Consider the following 16,788-nt stretch of genomic DNA (forward strand, 5'->3'; position numbering starts at 1 on the left):
TGGAGGTACTAAGTTTGTTATTCATTTAAAGAGTACACCGCACTGTCCTCGTTAGTGTGAGTGCCCATGAGATGGACTTCCCACTCCCAGGAGATTCCCGGACGCTTCTTTGGTGCATCGTGTCATGTCTCCATCTCCACGCACGCGCAGGCCTCCTCAGTGTGCTTCTGGTTCGGTTCCCTAGACCGAACCGACACAGAGATTGCGGCCTCGGCTGCATTATCTCTTTCCTGGGGGATCTGTTCAGTGTTTCCTCCTGAATGTCCCACCCACACAGGCACCTGTTTCCATTCTAGTTAGAAATCAGGTTTAAGAATGTGAGAAAAAAAAGTATTTTTAAAAGACTGCATATTCTCACTTGTAACAAAGGAGAAATAAAACACTGTCTGAAGACGCAGTCTAAGCCGTGTTTCCCATCCCTCCGTTTTTAGAATCTTCGACCCAGAGCCTGAGTCTAATCCCGATCTTAGCAGTCTGCATTTAAATACATTTTTAGGAATTTTGAGCCATGACATTCGCCCTATATATGGCTTTAGGAAGGAAAACAAGTTTAGGTCAAGTAGAAAACTCATTTTAGAGTTTTCTGTGAAAGAAATGTTCTATTGTGTCCAGACTGTTGAATTTTTTTATATCTCTAGATATTAATTTTTCATCAGAATTAAATTATGCCTGTTCTCACTGTGCCTTTTAGTTCTCTGTTACCAGGTGGTACCAGACAATGATACAGAAGGGAGGCACCACTCATCTTGTAGGCTAGCCAGAAGGCGCCATCTTGTGTTAAATCTGTCTTATGTTCCTAGTCGGACAGGTGTTGAAACTCCAGAGTCCTGTAAGACCCAGGGCCTCAGATAGTGCAGGCCAGTTCTAACTCTCTTCCTGCACACCGCCAAAGTCAACAATTGGTATTGTCCCAAGAGAACAAGTGTCCTTCAGTCTGGACAGGGCTGGCATGCTCTCCCCTGCCACCTCAGAAGGTAGAGAAGGTAGCCAGAGCAGACAGGGGACTTCGCCAGGTCACAGGTGTTATTTGGTTAAACATGGTCTGTTTCTCTTTGGGGAGAACAGGACTGCTAATATTGTTCAATACATGTTATTTTATAAACTATGGAGTGTTTTTTTTAATTTAGCAACATAACCTGAAGATCTGTGTACTCAGTGTGTATTCATCTAGTCTATGCAAAGCCCCTGAACAATAGGAATACAAGAGATCTTGACAAGCTTGTATTGTCGTTGTTGGAAATAACTGAGTCGTTTCTTCTTGTTATTTCTTAGAAACCTGCTCGGTACCGAAGAGCTATAAGCTACGACAGCAAAGAGTACTATCTACGCCTGGCCTCTGGGAACCCAGCCATCGTTCAGGACACCATCGTAGAGAGCTCAGAAGGGGAAACCACCCAGCAAGAACCAGAACACGGGGAAGACACCATTGCAAAGGTCAAAGGTCAGCCTCCTCTTTGATTTTTGATTCGAAATCATCCTGGAGCATTCCTTCCATATGATATCATATAAAAAGATAATCGTTTGCAGACAGGAGGGCCAACTATGACCATACCTATATACTTGATCACCACAACTTAAAGATTGATTTATGAATGAGAAATAAAGAAACTGTCTCTTTAGTCCCTATAGAAGTATATTTTAGTCTCATAGTCATTGGATCAGTAAGTTTTAGAGGTTTTTTGTTTGTTTTGGTTTTTGTTTTAGCAGAGCACTCAGTTTAACCTGATTGTAAGCACCTAAAAAAATACTTACAAAATTAAAACAATTATTAGATACATCATCGTGTGTTGGCCAACAGTAAAAAATAGCAGTCTTTTTCTGTCCTGCAAGAAGTGATCTCAGATTGAGCCTTCTGGACTTTAGTATGTGGATGAACTTAACTAAAGGCCACCTGCCTGCTGCTGGCACCGCCTCCTGCTTGCATGGGAACTGGTCCTAACAGGTCCTGTCCTGAGGCACCTCCTCCTGCTTGCATGAGAACTGGTCCTAACAGATCCTGTCCTGAGGCACTGCCTCCTGCTTGCATGGGAGCTGGTCCTAACAGGTCCTGTCCTGAGGCACCGCCTCCTGCTTGCGTGGGAGCTGGTCCTAACTGGTCCTGTCCTGAGGCACTGCCTCCTGCTTGCGTGGGAGCTGGTCCTAACAGGTCCTGTCCTGAGGCACTGCCTCCTGCTTGCGTGGGAGCTGGTCCTAACAGGTTCTGTCCTGAGGCACCGCCTCTAGCTCTTGCCCCGAGGGAGAGGAGGGAGCTTTGCTTTTCTCTCTCTACGAGGCGCGCGGTGGTTCCTCTTTTAAGTATGTAAGCTTTCTCAAAGGCAGAGATTATTTATTTTGTGCTGCCCGTGTCTGTGCACATGTACCAGGTTATATGTGGGCACGGGTACACACGTGTGCGCACTCATGTGGAGGCCCAAGGCTATCGCCTTGTTCTGTGCCTCTCACTGGCCTACAGCTCACCGATTCTGCTAGGCCGGATAGCCAGCAAGTCCCCAGAATGCTCCTGTCTCAGCTACACCAGCGCCAGGATTACACTTAGTTTGCGCAAGTGTTCTCAGCCAGGTTACCACCTGAGCCCTCTCCCCAGCCGCAGAGTCCTTCTCTTCCCTTTATTCTGCTGGTGTGTTCCTAGCACAAAATGAAGACCCAATCTGTGTTTAAAAAAAAATCTATAGATTAACCTTTCACTTCCACTTTCCTAAAGAGTCTGAATGACTGCAAACTCAAAAATGCTTTCATTTGCTAAAACTAAGCCCTGGAATGTAAATTAAGGACTTTCAATTAAAGGTTGTTTTTTGTTTTTGTTTTTGCTTTTGCTTTTGTGGTTTTTTTGGATTTTGGATTTTTTGAGACAGGGTTTCTCTGTATAGCCCTGGCTGTCCTGGAACTCACTCTGTAGACCAGATTGGCCTCGAACTTAGAAATCCGCCTGCCTCTGCCTCCCAGAGCGCTGGGATTATAGGCTTGTGCCAATTAAAAGTTTTTAAAAATTAAACGCCAGCAGATTGAAATTTAGTATTAAAACTGTCAGTAAATTAAAACCGTGCTTCAGGCTGGAGCGATGGATTCCTAGAACCCACACAGGGGTTCACGAACATCTGTAACCCCACTTGCAGGGGAGCTATTCTCTCTCTGCTCCTGTGGGCATCAGGCACGCATGATGTACAGACAGACAGACGTGCAGACAGAACGCATAGAGTTAAAGAGAAAGAAAGCTCAGCTTCACGTCTGGTGGAGTGAATACAAAGAGCTTCCTCTAGCAGTGTTGCCCCTGCGCCTGATAACACACCCTGTTCTCTCACACACCCGCCCGCCTCAGTTGAACTTCTCAGGATAGACCTGACACACACTTAGAATCAGTCATTCCAGGTGAGCAGAGGGTCTAAAGCCATGGTTCCCACAAAGAAGCCAAGGTTAGCCCATGGTTACTCAGGTGACCTGGGTTGGGGTTGTTGACATTTAAGTTCTCAAGTTTGATTTATTTCTAATCTCTACAGTTAGCTCAAATCACAAATATCAGTTGGAGGCTATGGCTCCTGACTCTGAGAATGAAGCAGCCATTCCTCTGCAGTGTCGTTTGTCCCTCCCCATTGCCTACCCTCTGCTGTGTCTTCTCCAAGCAAGCCAGAGCCTCTGGTCACTCGGATAGGATCTCCAGCAGGGTCACGCTCCCGAGCGCTGGCGCATTGTTGGGAGAAAGCACAATGTTGCTTTTGATGGCGCAGCTAAGGAGCTGAAGGCACTGAGTATGCGCTTTATCACACATTTTTTTTTTTTGAGAACACCTAATATTTTAGAATCTCACTGGTTTTTATTTCTTCTATTGAGATTTTTCACAAAGTTATCAAAGAATGGACAGTAAAGTGTTTTCTTAATCTACAAATTATCTGTGTTATTAAAAAGAGTCATGTTTCTGTTCCCCATGACCCACTGTTTGACTGACTTCATTCACGCATGAAGAATCATATTGCTACTTTGAATGAGGCTTGGCCCGGCCTCCATGAGCCCTCCGAGTGAGTTAGGATGCACATGTCGTGTCATGTGCATGTGACAGGGACTCCTCACTAGCAGCCCCTCCCAGACGCTGCTCACCTATAAACAACACGTCCTTGCCACTAGCTGCTCGGTGCTCTCCTGCCGTCATCTGAGTTCCCTGAGCAGTCATTTCCTCGGTTAGCCCCCCAACAAACCTGAGCTACACAGAACCCTCATCCCAGTTTTCCAATGGGGAGAAGGCACACAATGTCTCAGGATCCTGCAGTGTTTAATTCCCAAGCTTTCCTTGCTGACCCCAAACGCTGCTGCCTGACTGTGCTCTCCAGAGCTCTGATGGAGAAGTATGCTCACTTCAGGGCAGCCACAAAGCAGATGGGAAGGGGCTGGACCTGAATGTTCCCTTCCAGGGAGCATCTCCAAAGTGTTCCCTTCAAAGGTGTCATCTCCGGATGACCTAATTTTTCCCAGTAGGCACCAGTCTAAAAATCCCACCTTTCCCCCTGGCACCAGACTGAAGTTCAGAGCTCTAGCGCACGGGCCTTTCGAGGCCACCCACACGGTAGCCAGCTCTGAAACGGAATTGCCCCGCATGGCCCCACTGGTCTCTGTATTCTAGGCCTCGTGAAGCCTCCCCTGAAGCGCTCTCGGTCTGCACCTGATGGAGGAGATGAGGAGACCCAGGAGCAGCTACAAGACCAGATTGCTGAGAGCGGCTCCATAGAGGAGGAGGAGAAGACAGACAACGCCACCTTGCTGCGCCTACTGGAGGAGGGAGAGAAGGTGCGGCTTCTAAGGAGGGAGTGTGCTTAGCATCCCAAGACAAGGTGGAGGAGGGAAGGGAGGAGGGAGTATGCGTAGCATCCCAAGACAAGGTGGAGGAGGAAGGGGAGGAGGGAGTGTGGTTAGCATCCCAAGACAAGGTGGAGGAGGGAGGGGAGGAGGGAGTGTGCTTAGCATCCCAAGACAAGGTGGAGGAGGGAAGGGAGGAGGGAGTATGCATAGCATCCCAAGACAAGGTGGAGGAGGAAGGGGAGGAGGGAGTGTGGTTAGCATCCCAAGACAAGGTGGAGGAGGGAGGGGAGGAGGGAGTGTGCTTAGCATCCCAAGACAAGGTGGAGGAGGGAGGGGAGGAGGGAGTGTGGTTAGCATCCCAAGACAAGGTGGAGGAGGGAGGGGAGGAGGGAGTGTGCTTAGCATCCTAAGACAAGGCACAGGAGATCCCACTAAGCAAGGATTTTGTCCTGTTTGCACTCAATAGTGCAAAGTTTCATCAGAAATGGGGTTCATAACTGACCTCTAATTCACTCTCCTCTGTGCCTGTTGTTAAACCACACCTCCCTTTAGGGTCCTGATCCCGTCTATGGGGACAAGCCATCCAGCTGTCTTAGCCAAATGTTCTTTCCCTCTACATCTCCAGAAACTCCAGCTGATCAGGGATCTGATCAGCTCGTATTTAGCCCTGTTCCCACTCACTCACCCACCCACCCACCCACCCACCCACTCACTCACCTTGGGATGTAGCTCCTTTGGTGGAGCGCTTGCCTCGCACACAGGAAGCCCTGGGTTCAAATCCCAGCCCTGATTAAATCCGGTCACGTGGCCCAAGGCCATCTTCAAGCATTCCAAAGGTATAGCCGAAGGGACATTCTTGGCTACCCCCCCCCACCACCACCACCTGGCACACATGAAACCATGCTTCAAAAAGTTAAAATAAATTGTCACGTGTGGATCTCCCTACAAACAGCCCGATCTTTTATTGAAATGATTCAGATGTGCAGTGAAATTGACTTAATCCCTAGATATTTGAGAAGATGTATTCATGCCTTTATCTTAAAATTTTATCTCCGACAAGTAGTTGCATATGTCTTTAGGATACATGTGGTGTTCCTATCTATGCATAAAAATAGTGCCTAACAAAATCACCCATTGCCTCACGGATAGTTTATACAAGGCAGTCACTGAAACCTGCTCACCCCGCCCCCACTCCACGTGAGACTTCACACCCTTTAGGAGACCATCTTCTCTTTCTGCTCCTGTCCCCAGGCTCCGGCAGGCACCTTGGTATTCTCTTCCCAGACTTCCGCTCTCCCGAGCGCATTCTCTCCTGTGCTCACTTACCGTGAAATGCTGCTGCGGGAACTAGATTCAAGTGATGTCACTTGACACTTGTTTTACTCTGATTTAGTCACTGACTCTTTCCTCTTTGACTTGTGTTGAAATGAGTTGAACAAGAGGAATGTTTTCTAAGAATTAGCCTTTAAAAAAGAAAAAAAAAGATTTATTATATGTAAGTACACTGTAGCTGTCTTCAGACACTCCAGAAGAGAGTGTCAGATCTCATTACCGATGGTTGTGAGCCATGTGGTTGCTGGGATTTGAACTCAGGACCTCTGAAAGAGCAGTTGATGCTCTTAACTGCTGAGCCATCTCTCCAGTCCCAGGAATAAGCCTTTTGAAAAGAAAACAATCCTCACACTGAGAGATTCAGGAACCTGCCCTGCTCAGCTGGGCTCCACAGAGCAGTCGGGACTGGGTGGGGAGCAGAGGACACATCCCACCCTGTGACAGCTCCTGGGAGGGTCACGCAGAGAGGACAGTGATCTCTGGAAGGGACGACAGCCATCAAGTCTAAGGTGGTGGTCATGTGCGTCACCTCACTTAAGCCTTATGACAAGCCCCGGTGTGTGTTACAGACATAAAAGCAGATGCCCCAGGACACTGGGGCCCCTGCCACATCTGCAGAGGCTGTCGCTGCAGAGCTTGGAACTTTTCCTGGGGCTCCCATTCCTGCAGAACTCGTGCAGTGTGTCATCTTGCCCAATCTTTCTCTGTGTACACCTCAGACCTCTGCTCTACCAGGCTGTGCCCTCCACGACAACGGGAGCCTCAGATAACGCACTTCTCATCTGCAGACTCTATAACCGGTGTGCTCAGCACAGGAGATGGGGCCCTGGCGGGGGGAGTCGGGTCTAAGTGGGCGAGGCAAGTGAATGCTTGTCTCCTGTTACTGAGAACATCCACAGGCGGAGCATTGCCCAGGTGTAATATGCTTCCACTCTGGCTTACTGGAACAGTAACAGAAGGGAGAAATTATCCAACCCCTCTTGAAGTTACAGGATGGAACATTTGTGACTTTCTTCATAGATCCAACACATGTACCGCTGTGCACGAGTCCAGGGCCTGGACACCAGCGAAGGGCTGCTTCTCTTTGGTAAAGAGCATTTCTATGTGATCGATGGATTCACCATGACAGCAACCAGGGAAATAAGAGACATTGAAACCTTACCCCCGAAGTGAGTAACTGCGTAAGGAAGCTCCAAGCAAGGCTGTCTCGAGAAGACAGCAAATGCGTTTGCGGTGTTTCCTAATCCCAAACCCGTGTCCTAAGACGTGTCACCTCCCAGTCCGTGTGTGCCTCAGGGTAATGCTGCCATGTCTTAAGTCACCTCCCAGTCTGTGTGAGCCTCTAATACTGCCATGTCCTAAGTCACCTCAGAGTCTCGGTGCCCCTCGGGCCAGTGCTGTCATTTCCACTAAAGAACAGGTGCTTGTTCTCCAAGTGAAAATTGCATTTTATGTCTTTGCATCATTAGCATTATATGCCAAATTGCAGTCCTTGTGAAACTATTTCGTTTATCTCTCATGGTGATAAGCAGCACGCCCACAAAGCAGCTTAGCTTAGCCTTCTGTTCTCCCTTTTACCATCCCTCATTGAGGGAAGTCGGGGCAGGACTGAGGGGAGCGCTGCTTATAGGCTCCTCACTCAGCTAGCTTTATTATAAAGCCTACAGCCTCCTGTCTCGGGGATGGCACTGCCCACGGTGAGCTGGCCCCTCAATCAGTAGTCATGAATGTAAGCCACAGTTATGCCCAAGGACCGATCTTACAGACATGTTTTCACAGTTGCCTCTAGCTGTGGCAAGTGAATAAAACAACTTAGCAGCATACCATGCACTTAAATGTTCATTCTGAATTGGCAAGATCACATACGAAGTCATTGCTACAGAGGCTGGAGAGATGGTTAGAGGGTAAAGGTGCTCTCTACACAATCATGAGAGCCTGAGTTCAGATCCCCCTGACCCCCACAAGCTGATGTCTTAGATAGGCTTTTCCTGCTGGGAGGAGATGGCCCTGACCCAGGCAACGCTTACAAAGGCAAACTGTGATTTGGAGCTGGCTTACAGTATCAGAGGTTTATTAGCCCACTATCATGGCAGGAACCATGGCAGCATCCAGGCAGACATGATGCTAGCTAGAGAAGGAGCTGAGAGTTCTACATCTTGAACCAAGCAGGAGGAAGACTGTCTAGTCCAGGCAGCTAGGAGAAGGGTCTCAAAGGCCATACCTCCTCATAGGGCCACTCCTTGGGCCAAACATATTCAAAGCACCACACATGGCCACCTGTTTTCCCAGGGCTGTGGAACTGAGGTAGGGGAATTGCTAGGGCTAGTGGCTACTTGTCATGTTCCAGGCTCAGTGAGAGACCCTGCCGCAAAGGAACAAGGCAGAGAGCCGCAGAAAGGACACCTGGTGCCCTCCACATGTGTCAGTTCCAGTACACACATGCGCATTCACAGGCACAGCTATACACACCTATACAAGTGCACACGGCTATAGGAAGACATTCAGGAGCAATACTCTCAATGGAAGAACAACTGTTGAGCTTGAGTATTAGAAGCGTGGTAACCATGGTAACCAAAGCCCACCCTTGCAGTGCAGACTGGCTGAGTTCTTTTACCTTTCATTTGCTCATTGAGGTCCTGGGGATAATCGTGGGGATCGAGTCAGCTCTGTGGTCTGAAGACACACGTGGGCTTTGTCTCCTCCTTTAGCTTTAGCTGAACACCTAACTCTGGTGCTAATAAAACAAGGTCTCTGGTTTGCTCCTAGGAGGCACTGCAAATAATCCCTCTCTTCACCAGTCAAGGCCACATGATGACAGCCATGAGACACTTCCGTATAGAAAAAGTTTTTAACCATGTTTTGCGATTCTTAAAAAATCCAAGTGTTTTGTTAATAATAAAGATAGGTCTATATAAAAATATTGCAGGTCATTTCCTTCTAGTCTGATTCAGAAAGAAATAAAATATTTTTAGGGGTCCCTAAGTGTGTTCTTGGCCTAGACCCTGTACCAACCGAGAGACAGAAAGGCTGTTCCTAACAAGAGAAAAGATTTTGATGGTAGTCTCCAGAGAGGTTCCCTATTCACCAGGAACTGACAGTATCATCACAGTTTTAAGTGAAAATGCTGGTGTTGAAGCAGGCATCTCCTGTGTTGAGCGGTGGCTGACCCACTGCGGTGGTTTTGTAAGCTTCCTTTTCCTCTTGGCTCCCACAGCATGCATGAACCAATTATCCCCCGAGGTGCCCGGCAAGGCCCCAGCCAACTCAAGAGGACTTGCAGCCTCTTTGCATATGAAGACATCAGGGAGGTGCATAAGAGGAGGTACCTCCTCCAGGTGAGTGGGCGGCGCCCTGAGCGTTCCTCCCGTGTTCCAAAACTGCCATTTCTAAAAGGACCAGTGTGTGAAAACTGCAGCATGCACACTGCCTCAGATCCCAGGACGCTCAGCACCTTCGCGTGCTTCCGTGTTTTCCGACTCGTGGTCTCAACTCTGATGCTCCCGTCCAGATGCACCCCTTGCTGTCCAATCCAAGGGCACATTTGTCTCTTCTAATAAAAATCTACATCCTCATCATTTCGGGAGCATGATTTCTAATTACTCTTTATCATTCCATTTTTAAAGATTTCTTTAATTTTGAGCAGAATAAGAAAAAATGTTTCACTGCATGCCTTAATAATAGAGAGAATTCATGAGTCAGAGTATTCTCTCTCCAGTCAAGAAATTCAACATTGTAGAAACCACCGTGAGAAATGTAGCGTGCGTCTTGAGATCTATTCCATCGGCTGTCTTTCTCTCACTGTTTCAGCCTATCGCTGTTGAAGTTTTCTCTGGAGATGGACGGAATTACCTCCTGGCTTTCCAAAAGGGAATTCGGAACAAAGTCTACCAAAGGTCTTGTTCTCCAGGAATTCCTGAAGTGCTGTGCTGCTTTGGGAAGCGATGGGGAGGGGGAGGAACGTGGCGGCCTGCTCAGCGAGTCACTTAAAGCCCAGACCAGTGAGGCGAGGCGAGGGCTTCTCTGCAGCTTTCCACTTCTTTCCCAGCCTTTTAAGACCTGACCCCTAACCGGCCTTCATGGGATGCCAGCCCCTTGATTACACAGCATTTCTCCCTCCTGGTAACTTAGTGAGACCTACCCAAGGCTATTTCATCACAAAGTCTAAGAGAATAAAAAGTCACTTTACAAAGGTAAACAGATAAAGTCAAATAAAAAAGAGAATGGTGCTTTGGTGGGCTGAGAGATGGCTCGGCGATAAAGGTCCTTGGTGCCAAAGTCCAGTGACAGCTCCAGGACTTACAGAGTGTAGGAGAGAAGCCACTTCACAAGCTTCCCTCTGGCCCCACACATGTGTATATGGACACACACACACACAGTAACAATAAGTGAAAATTAAAAAGTAACATTTCCGGTTCAAAATGTTCCACCTTTTGCTTTGCCTTGCTGTGGGGCTCCAGAGCTGAGATCCAATAGAAACAGTGGATACTTAAGAGTCCTCAGTGCCCTGGAGGGAAAGTTGAATGCCTTCAGTTGAAAACACGGCACAGCCACTTAGAACTACTGCCCAGTTCTAAGCATGTTTTCTCATTGGTGAAGTGATCTAACGGAGGGCTTACTCCTGGTGTTTCTGTTCACCTGTGAGTCGGAAGAGACAGAGGCTGTAGTGCAGGAGGGATGCTGGAGTTCCCTGCCCCCCTTCTCCTGTGAGTTCTGTGTCCAGGTTACATCCAAAAGGAATAGCTAACACACGCAGTGAGTGCTTCATGTCTCTGCAGTACAATGCCACCTGTCCCCTTTCATGTGGTGGGCACCTGCCAGATAACCCTTGCAGACCGGCAGATAGGACTAAATCCTAGAAACATTTCTTTGTAGCCTGTGTGTTCATCCACGACATGACTTAACTTGTAAATTAGGCAGAGCAACAGACTAACAACAATAAGATAAATGGAATCAACTGTATCAATATGTAGTCAGCATTCTAGTTATGTATTCCTTTGTCTGCCATTTCTTGGGAGGGTCAGCTGCAGCAAAGGTCTAAGAATTGTCCTTCTCTGGGCTCCATTAGGTCCCTGTGGAGACTTCATGTGTAATTTAATTTTTTTTAGGTTCCTGGCAGTTGTGCCCTCTCTCACTGACAGCTCAGAGTCTGTGTCCGGGCAGAGACCGAACACCAGTGTGGAACAAGGGTAGGTACTGTGGCGCTCGCTCAGAATGATGGCACTGTGAAATTAAGATGACTGACGTCTAGAGAGAATTACCGTGTTTTGTCTTGTTTTATCGGTTGCTATAGAAAACAACTAAATTCTTGAAATACAAGCTTTTATTCTTTTAGTGCTATATTTGAATATTTCTCACCTTCAAAAACCCTCTGTGGAAACGTCACCTCCACTCACTCCTGTTTGCCATGTGTATAAAGCATTCTCTCTCTTTTTTTTACTTTCATTGTTGATGCTACACTTTCTAGGTTCTCTTATAGCATTAAAATACAATTCCTCTCTGTTTGTTACTCTTCATAGTGAAATGAGCTATATAAGTTCTAAGGCTCTCGATATTACAAAACCAAACTGAAGTCCTCCATCTGTAACTTGCCCTTATTAGACTGAGGTTTTTGTCTGAATAGATACCAACTTTCAGCATTAAATGTTTAAATTTTAGATTGTACAAAACAGTTTCTTGTATAATTGTTTATCTCGTTGAGAGTAACCTGTGTCTCCCCCGTCTTGTGCCCACTTCTCCTTACTTCTCGTCCTCGGGTTACAGGAGCCTGCTCTATAATGGGGTCCTGATTACGCCTCGGCTGCTGCAGCTTGCCCATCTGGTCTTTAAGTTTAAACTCTTGCTCTGCTGCAAGCCCAGCAGCCTCGTAGTTCTTCAGAGGTTCCCCTGGGCCACAGCCATTATCAAGGGTCTGTACACTCCCCGCTGTTTGCAGTCACACGGTGATGGGCCGCCTGGAAAGAAGCTGTGTTGTGAGACTACAAGCTAACTTATAACACACACACACACACACACACACACACACACACGGTGGAGAAACTTAATAGAGATTCTGCCTTTTATAATATTATATTGATAAAATGTTGCCTTTAATTTTTCTTTAAACAACAGAAAAAAATTAAATATGTGTACTCATTAACCTCTGAAACAGGTTCAAAAAGCTCCAGGCGGTTTCATTGTTAATATAAATATGGTATGGAAAAAGTTTCCCTTCTCTTACATTCTTACAGTAGTGAGGGGTGTTCTAGCTAGTTATCAGACACAGTTCTGCATGTGCGCGTGCTCAGAGAATGGCACCTGTAGTACTGAGCCTGGTGTGTGCCACCCAGGTGCCCTCAGAGGATGGACAGTGATTAAATTCAGTACTCGGTGATGATAACCTTAAATGGCATTTTATAATGCTGACAGAGTGCATGCTCCAAAATGTAGTACATATATTTTAAATGAACTGATCAGCTGTGCTGCCCTGCCAGAAATTCCCATTGTCAGTTGCTCATTCAAGGTCCGTCTCAGGAGTTGTGTGCCTGCTATGTGGAGATTACTGCATATGTCTATTCTTTTACTAACTGTCTTTGGATCTGTTTGCATGGGAACAATAGTGGGAATTAGGAAGTCGGATTAGCTAGGGTTGATCTAGCTCTTGCACTCACGGTGAATGTGTTGTATTACTCTGCTACCTCGCAGGACACCTCCTTCAATCAGAGGAGGGAAGAGTATTCAGAGAATACTGCCTCCCTTGGTATAGGTGACATGACGCTGCCTGGATTTTCTTTTGGTCCAGATAGTTCCTGTTTCAGAGCACTCATCACGGTCCTCGGATGTGATTTCTTGGCCCACATTAGCAGATCCCCTCTGTGGGCAGAGGAGAACCTGTAGACAGAGTGGGAGCAGCTCTGTTGTACGGCTGCCGGGTCTCACCTCTGACCCATGCTTGCTTTCCTTCTGTGTAGGTCCGGACTGCTCAGCACTCTGGTCGGAGAGAAGTCTGTGACTCAGCGGTGGGAGGTGAGCGAGGTGCACGCGGTGCACGAGGAAGGGCGCCTGCTGTGCACGCCACGGTCCGCAGAAGGAAACCGTTCTCTTGTTTGGATTGGGGTGGGGGGATGCGGGGTTGATGTATTGAAATATTTTTTTAATGTCCACTTTTGCATGTAAAATGTTTTAAACATAAAGTAATCTATTGCTCTAAGATGGGTCTTTACTATCTTTCCTAAGAGAGGTGAAATCAGCAACTTCCAGTATCTGATGCACTTGAACACCCTGGCGGGCAGATCCTACAACGACCTCATGCAGTACCCCGTCTTCCCATGGGTCCTCGCGGACTACGACTCCGAGGTAAACCTCAGGTCATCTGGACGAGAGTAGTTCATTCATGAAATGAATGCCAGTGAGAACTGGCATTTTATAGGTTAGTGTCCCTAGTTACAAGGACTTTATTTGGAGAAGACAGATGAGACTTAGCTTGGACGCATGAGTATATAGTATGTAACATCTAACATCATTAGGTTAGACCCTTGACACATGGGTATACAGTATGTAACATCTAACCTCATTAGGTTAGACCCTTTATACATGGGTATACAGTATGTAACATCTAACATCATTAGGTTAGACCCTTGACACATGGGTATACAGTATGTAACATCTAACCTCATTAGGTTAGACCCTTTATACATGGGTATACAGTATGTAACATCTAACATCATTAGGTTAGACCCTTGACACATGGGTATACAGTATGTAACATCTAACATCATTAGGTTAGACCCTTGACACATGGGTATACAGTATGTAACATCTAACCTCATTAGGTTAGACCCTTGACACATGGGTATACAGTATGTAACATCTAACCTCATTAGGTTAGACCCTTGACACATGGGTATACAGTATGTAACATCTAACCTCATTAGGTTAGACCCTTGACACATGGGTATACAGTATGTAACATCTAACCTCATTAGGTTAGACCCTTTATACATGGGTATACAGTATGTAACATCTAACATCATTAGGTTAGACCCTTGACACATGGGTATACAGTATGTAACATCTAACATCATTAGGTTAGACCCTTGACACATGGGTATACAGTATGTAACATCTAACATCATTAGGTTAGACCCTTGACACATGGGTATACAGTATGTAACATCTAACATCATTAGGTTAGACCCTTGACACATGGGTATACAGTATGTAACATCTAACATCATTAGGTTAGACCCTTGACACATGGGTATACAGTATGTAACATCTAACATCATTAGGTTAGACCCTTGACACATGGGTATACACTATGTAACATCTAACCTCATTAGGTTAGACCCTTGATACATGGGTATACAGTATGTAACATCTAACATCATTAGGTTAGACCCTTGACACATAGGTATACAGTATGTAACAACATCATTAGGTTAGACCCTTGACACATGGGTATACAGTATGTAACATCTAACATCATTAGGTTAGACCCTTGACACATGGGTATACAGTATGTAACATCTAACATCATTACGTTAGACCCTTGACACATGGGTATACAGTATGTAACATCTAACATCATTAGGTTAGACCCTTGACACATGGGTATATAGTATGTAACATCTAACATCATTAGGTTAGACCCTTGACACATGGGTATATAGTATGTAACATCTAACATCATTAGGTTAGACCCTTGACACATGGGTATACAGTATGTAACATCTAACATTAGGTTAGACCCTTGACACATGGGTATACAGTATGTAACATCTAACATCATTAGGTTAGACCCTTGACACATGGGTATATAGTATGTAACATCTAACATCATTAGGTTAGACCCTTTATACATGGGTATACAGTATGTAACCTACAACATCATTAGGTTAGACCCTTGAGTCCATGTAACTCACATGTCTACTCAGTTTCCTTTAGTCTAATCCATTTGCATCCATTGGTAGGTACCAAAAGAAAACAGAATGTGAAATGACCCTTCCTGAAAACATCCCTGTTTCTTAAAAGGAATATGTTTTCCTTTCTGAGAAGATGGGGTTCTCTCCATGACTTGGGCACCCAGACCAACAGCATACAATACGCACGTTCTCACTCGCTGCTGTACCTTGGATTCCTCTCTGTGGAGCTGAGACTGGTTATGATAACCTGGGAACCATTAGATTAGAGAAAACCAGCCTCTGCAGACAAAGATGAAAAAGATCAGTTAACCACACTCAGACAGAGTTCAGAAATTCATTTGACTTTGTCTCACCAGAATCTGAGCTGATCAAATGAGCAGAAATTGTATTTGTCATATTCCGGGAGAAAGTTTATCCTCAGAACAATACGAGTATGAGAAAAGACTCAGCCATCTACCCTACGTGTGCAGGTGTGCACACAGTGGACTTTGTGTGAACCTGAGACACAGTTGAGTGAAAGACTGCATCTTACAGGGTGGTCGGGTGAAGCCTTAGGAGATGAAAACATCTAAGTTCATCTGAATAGGAAACTTTTAAAGTGTTGGGAAATGCAAAACAGTGAATTTTTGTGGTGAGGGCTTTAGGGTCCCTCAGTTCCTGACAGAATCGCAACCCTAGCTCTGTGGCGCCATCGTAAGAAATGCCACTTCTAGCTTCAGTCCATGCTGCTGCTTCTGTGGCCAAGGCATGCCTCCCTCTAAATACACACCCTGGCTTCCTCCTCCGTCAGCCTTCTGCCTCCATGCCTCTCACTAGATCACTGCCCCAGGCTTCCTTCTGGTGTGTCACACTCATTGCAGATCTAATAGAGTTACACCCCCAGTTTTAGTCAGTGGGATCCCCGAGTCCCACTCCCTCCCCCCCCCCAGTAGCTTTCCTCATGTGGTCCCACCTGCTTGGGACTGTCCCAACTTTCAGTCACTCGCCTCCTGCCTCCTCTGTCCGTCCGTCCGTCCGTCCGTCCGTCCGTCCGTAGCATCATTCAGGAATCATGAATTAGGAGTCTGTCATCCACACACAAGCACACTGGCCACTGGGGTGCACTCTGATCTCCCTCCCCTCCCTGCCCGAGCTGTGCGGAGGCGAGCGAGGTTCTCTTGGTTTTCACTCACACTGCTGCACAGCACTGCCATGCTTTCTGACCCCGCTCTTAGTGAGGCCGGAGCCCAGACCCTTCTCACAGCTCCCCCAGATCCCCACGCCTAGAGCAGTGGCTGCCACGTCCATTGTTGTGGTTGCCGAGTTTAGTGTGGATGTGGTTGTCCTGCAGGCTCTGCCTGGACAGACGCCGCAAGCAGACATATTCATTAGTGCGGACCAGTTCCTCGTGCCCAAGACACTGGGTGTTTGGTAAAATTGTTTATACTTTTGATGTCCTATAAGAAGGACATATAGTAAACATTTCACAGTCGCGCATTTCTGATTTCTACCTTTAAGAACCCTGAGTTTTCTTTTGAATATGTGAACTAGGTCGGCTAGTGATAAACTTTTAAAACAATCTCCGTCAGACTGGGAAAAATTCATTGTGCTTGGAAGTCACTTGATAGGGTTGTGAGCTGATCGCTGAGTGTTTCGATTTATCTCACTGTAAACCACCTACATGAGGGAGGTACTCAGGAAAGAAGTTAGAAGGAAGTTGGAGGGGCCAGGAGGAGGCATAGAAAGACTCCGTCCTCCGGTTACAGGGGAGATGCAGATAATGCTGAGTGGG

General features: G+C 46.6%; 1 protein-coding gene across 8 annotated transcripts in view; it reads left to right on the plus strand.

Moving 5' to 3' along the window:
- Wdfy3 (WD repeat and FYVE domain containing 3) overlaps window positions 1–16,788 on the plus strand; it is a 243,559-nt gene that overhangs the window by 203,723 nt on the left and 23,048 nt on the right. For all 8 annotated transcript variants that reach the window (XM_052199005.1, XM_052199011.1, XM_052199010.1 and 5 more), the window contains 8 exons: window positions 1,273–1,441; window positions 4,610–4,773; window positions 7,138–7,286; window positions 9,332–9,452; window positions 9,925–10,010; window positions 11,223–11,303; window positions 13,065–13,119; window positions 13,330–13,449. In XM_052199005.1, coding sequence (XP_052054965.1) covers window positions 1,273–1,441; window positions 4,610–4,773; window positions 7,138–7,286; window positions 9,332–9,452; window positions 9,925–10,010; window positions 11,223–11,303; window positions 13,065–13,119; window positions 13,330–13,449 — 945 coding nt within the window. The remainder of the gene's footprint in view (window positions 1–1,272; window positions 1,442–4,609; window positions 4,774–7,137; window positions 7,287–9,331; window positions 9,453–9,924; window positions 10,011–11,222; window positions 11,304–13,064; window positions 13,120–13,329; window positions 13,450–16,788) is intronic.

Source organism: Apodemus sylvaticus, chromosome 11, assembly GCF_947179515.1.
Source record: "Apodemus sylvaticus chromosome 11, mApoSyl1.1, whole genome shotgun sequence".
NCBI lineage: Eukaryota > Metazoa > Chordata > Mammalia > Rodentia > Muridae > Apodemus > Apodemus sylvaticus.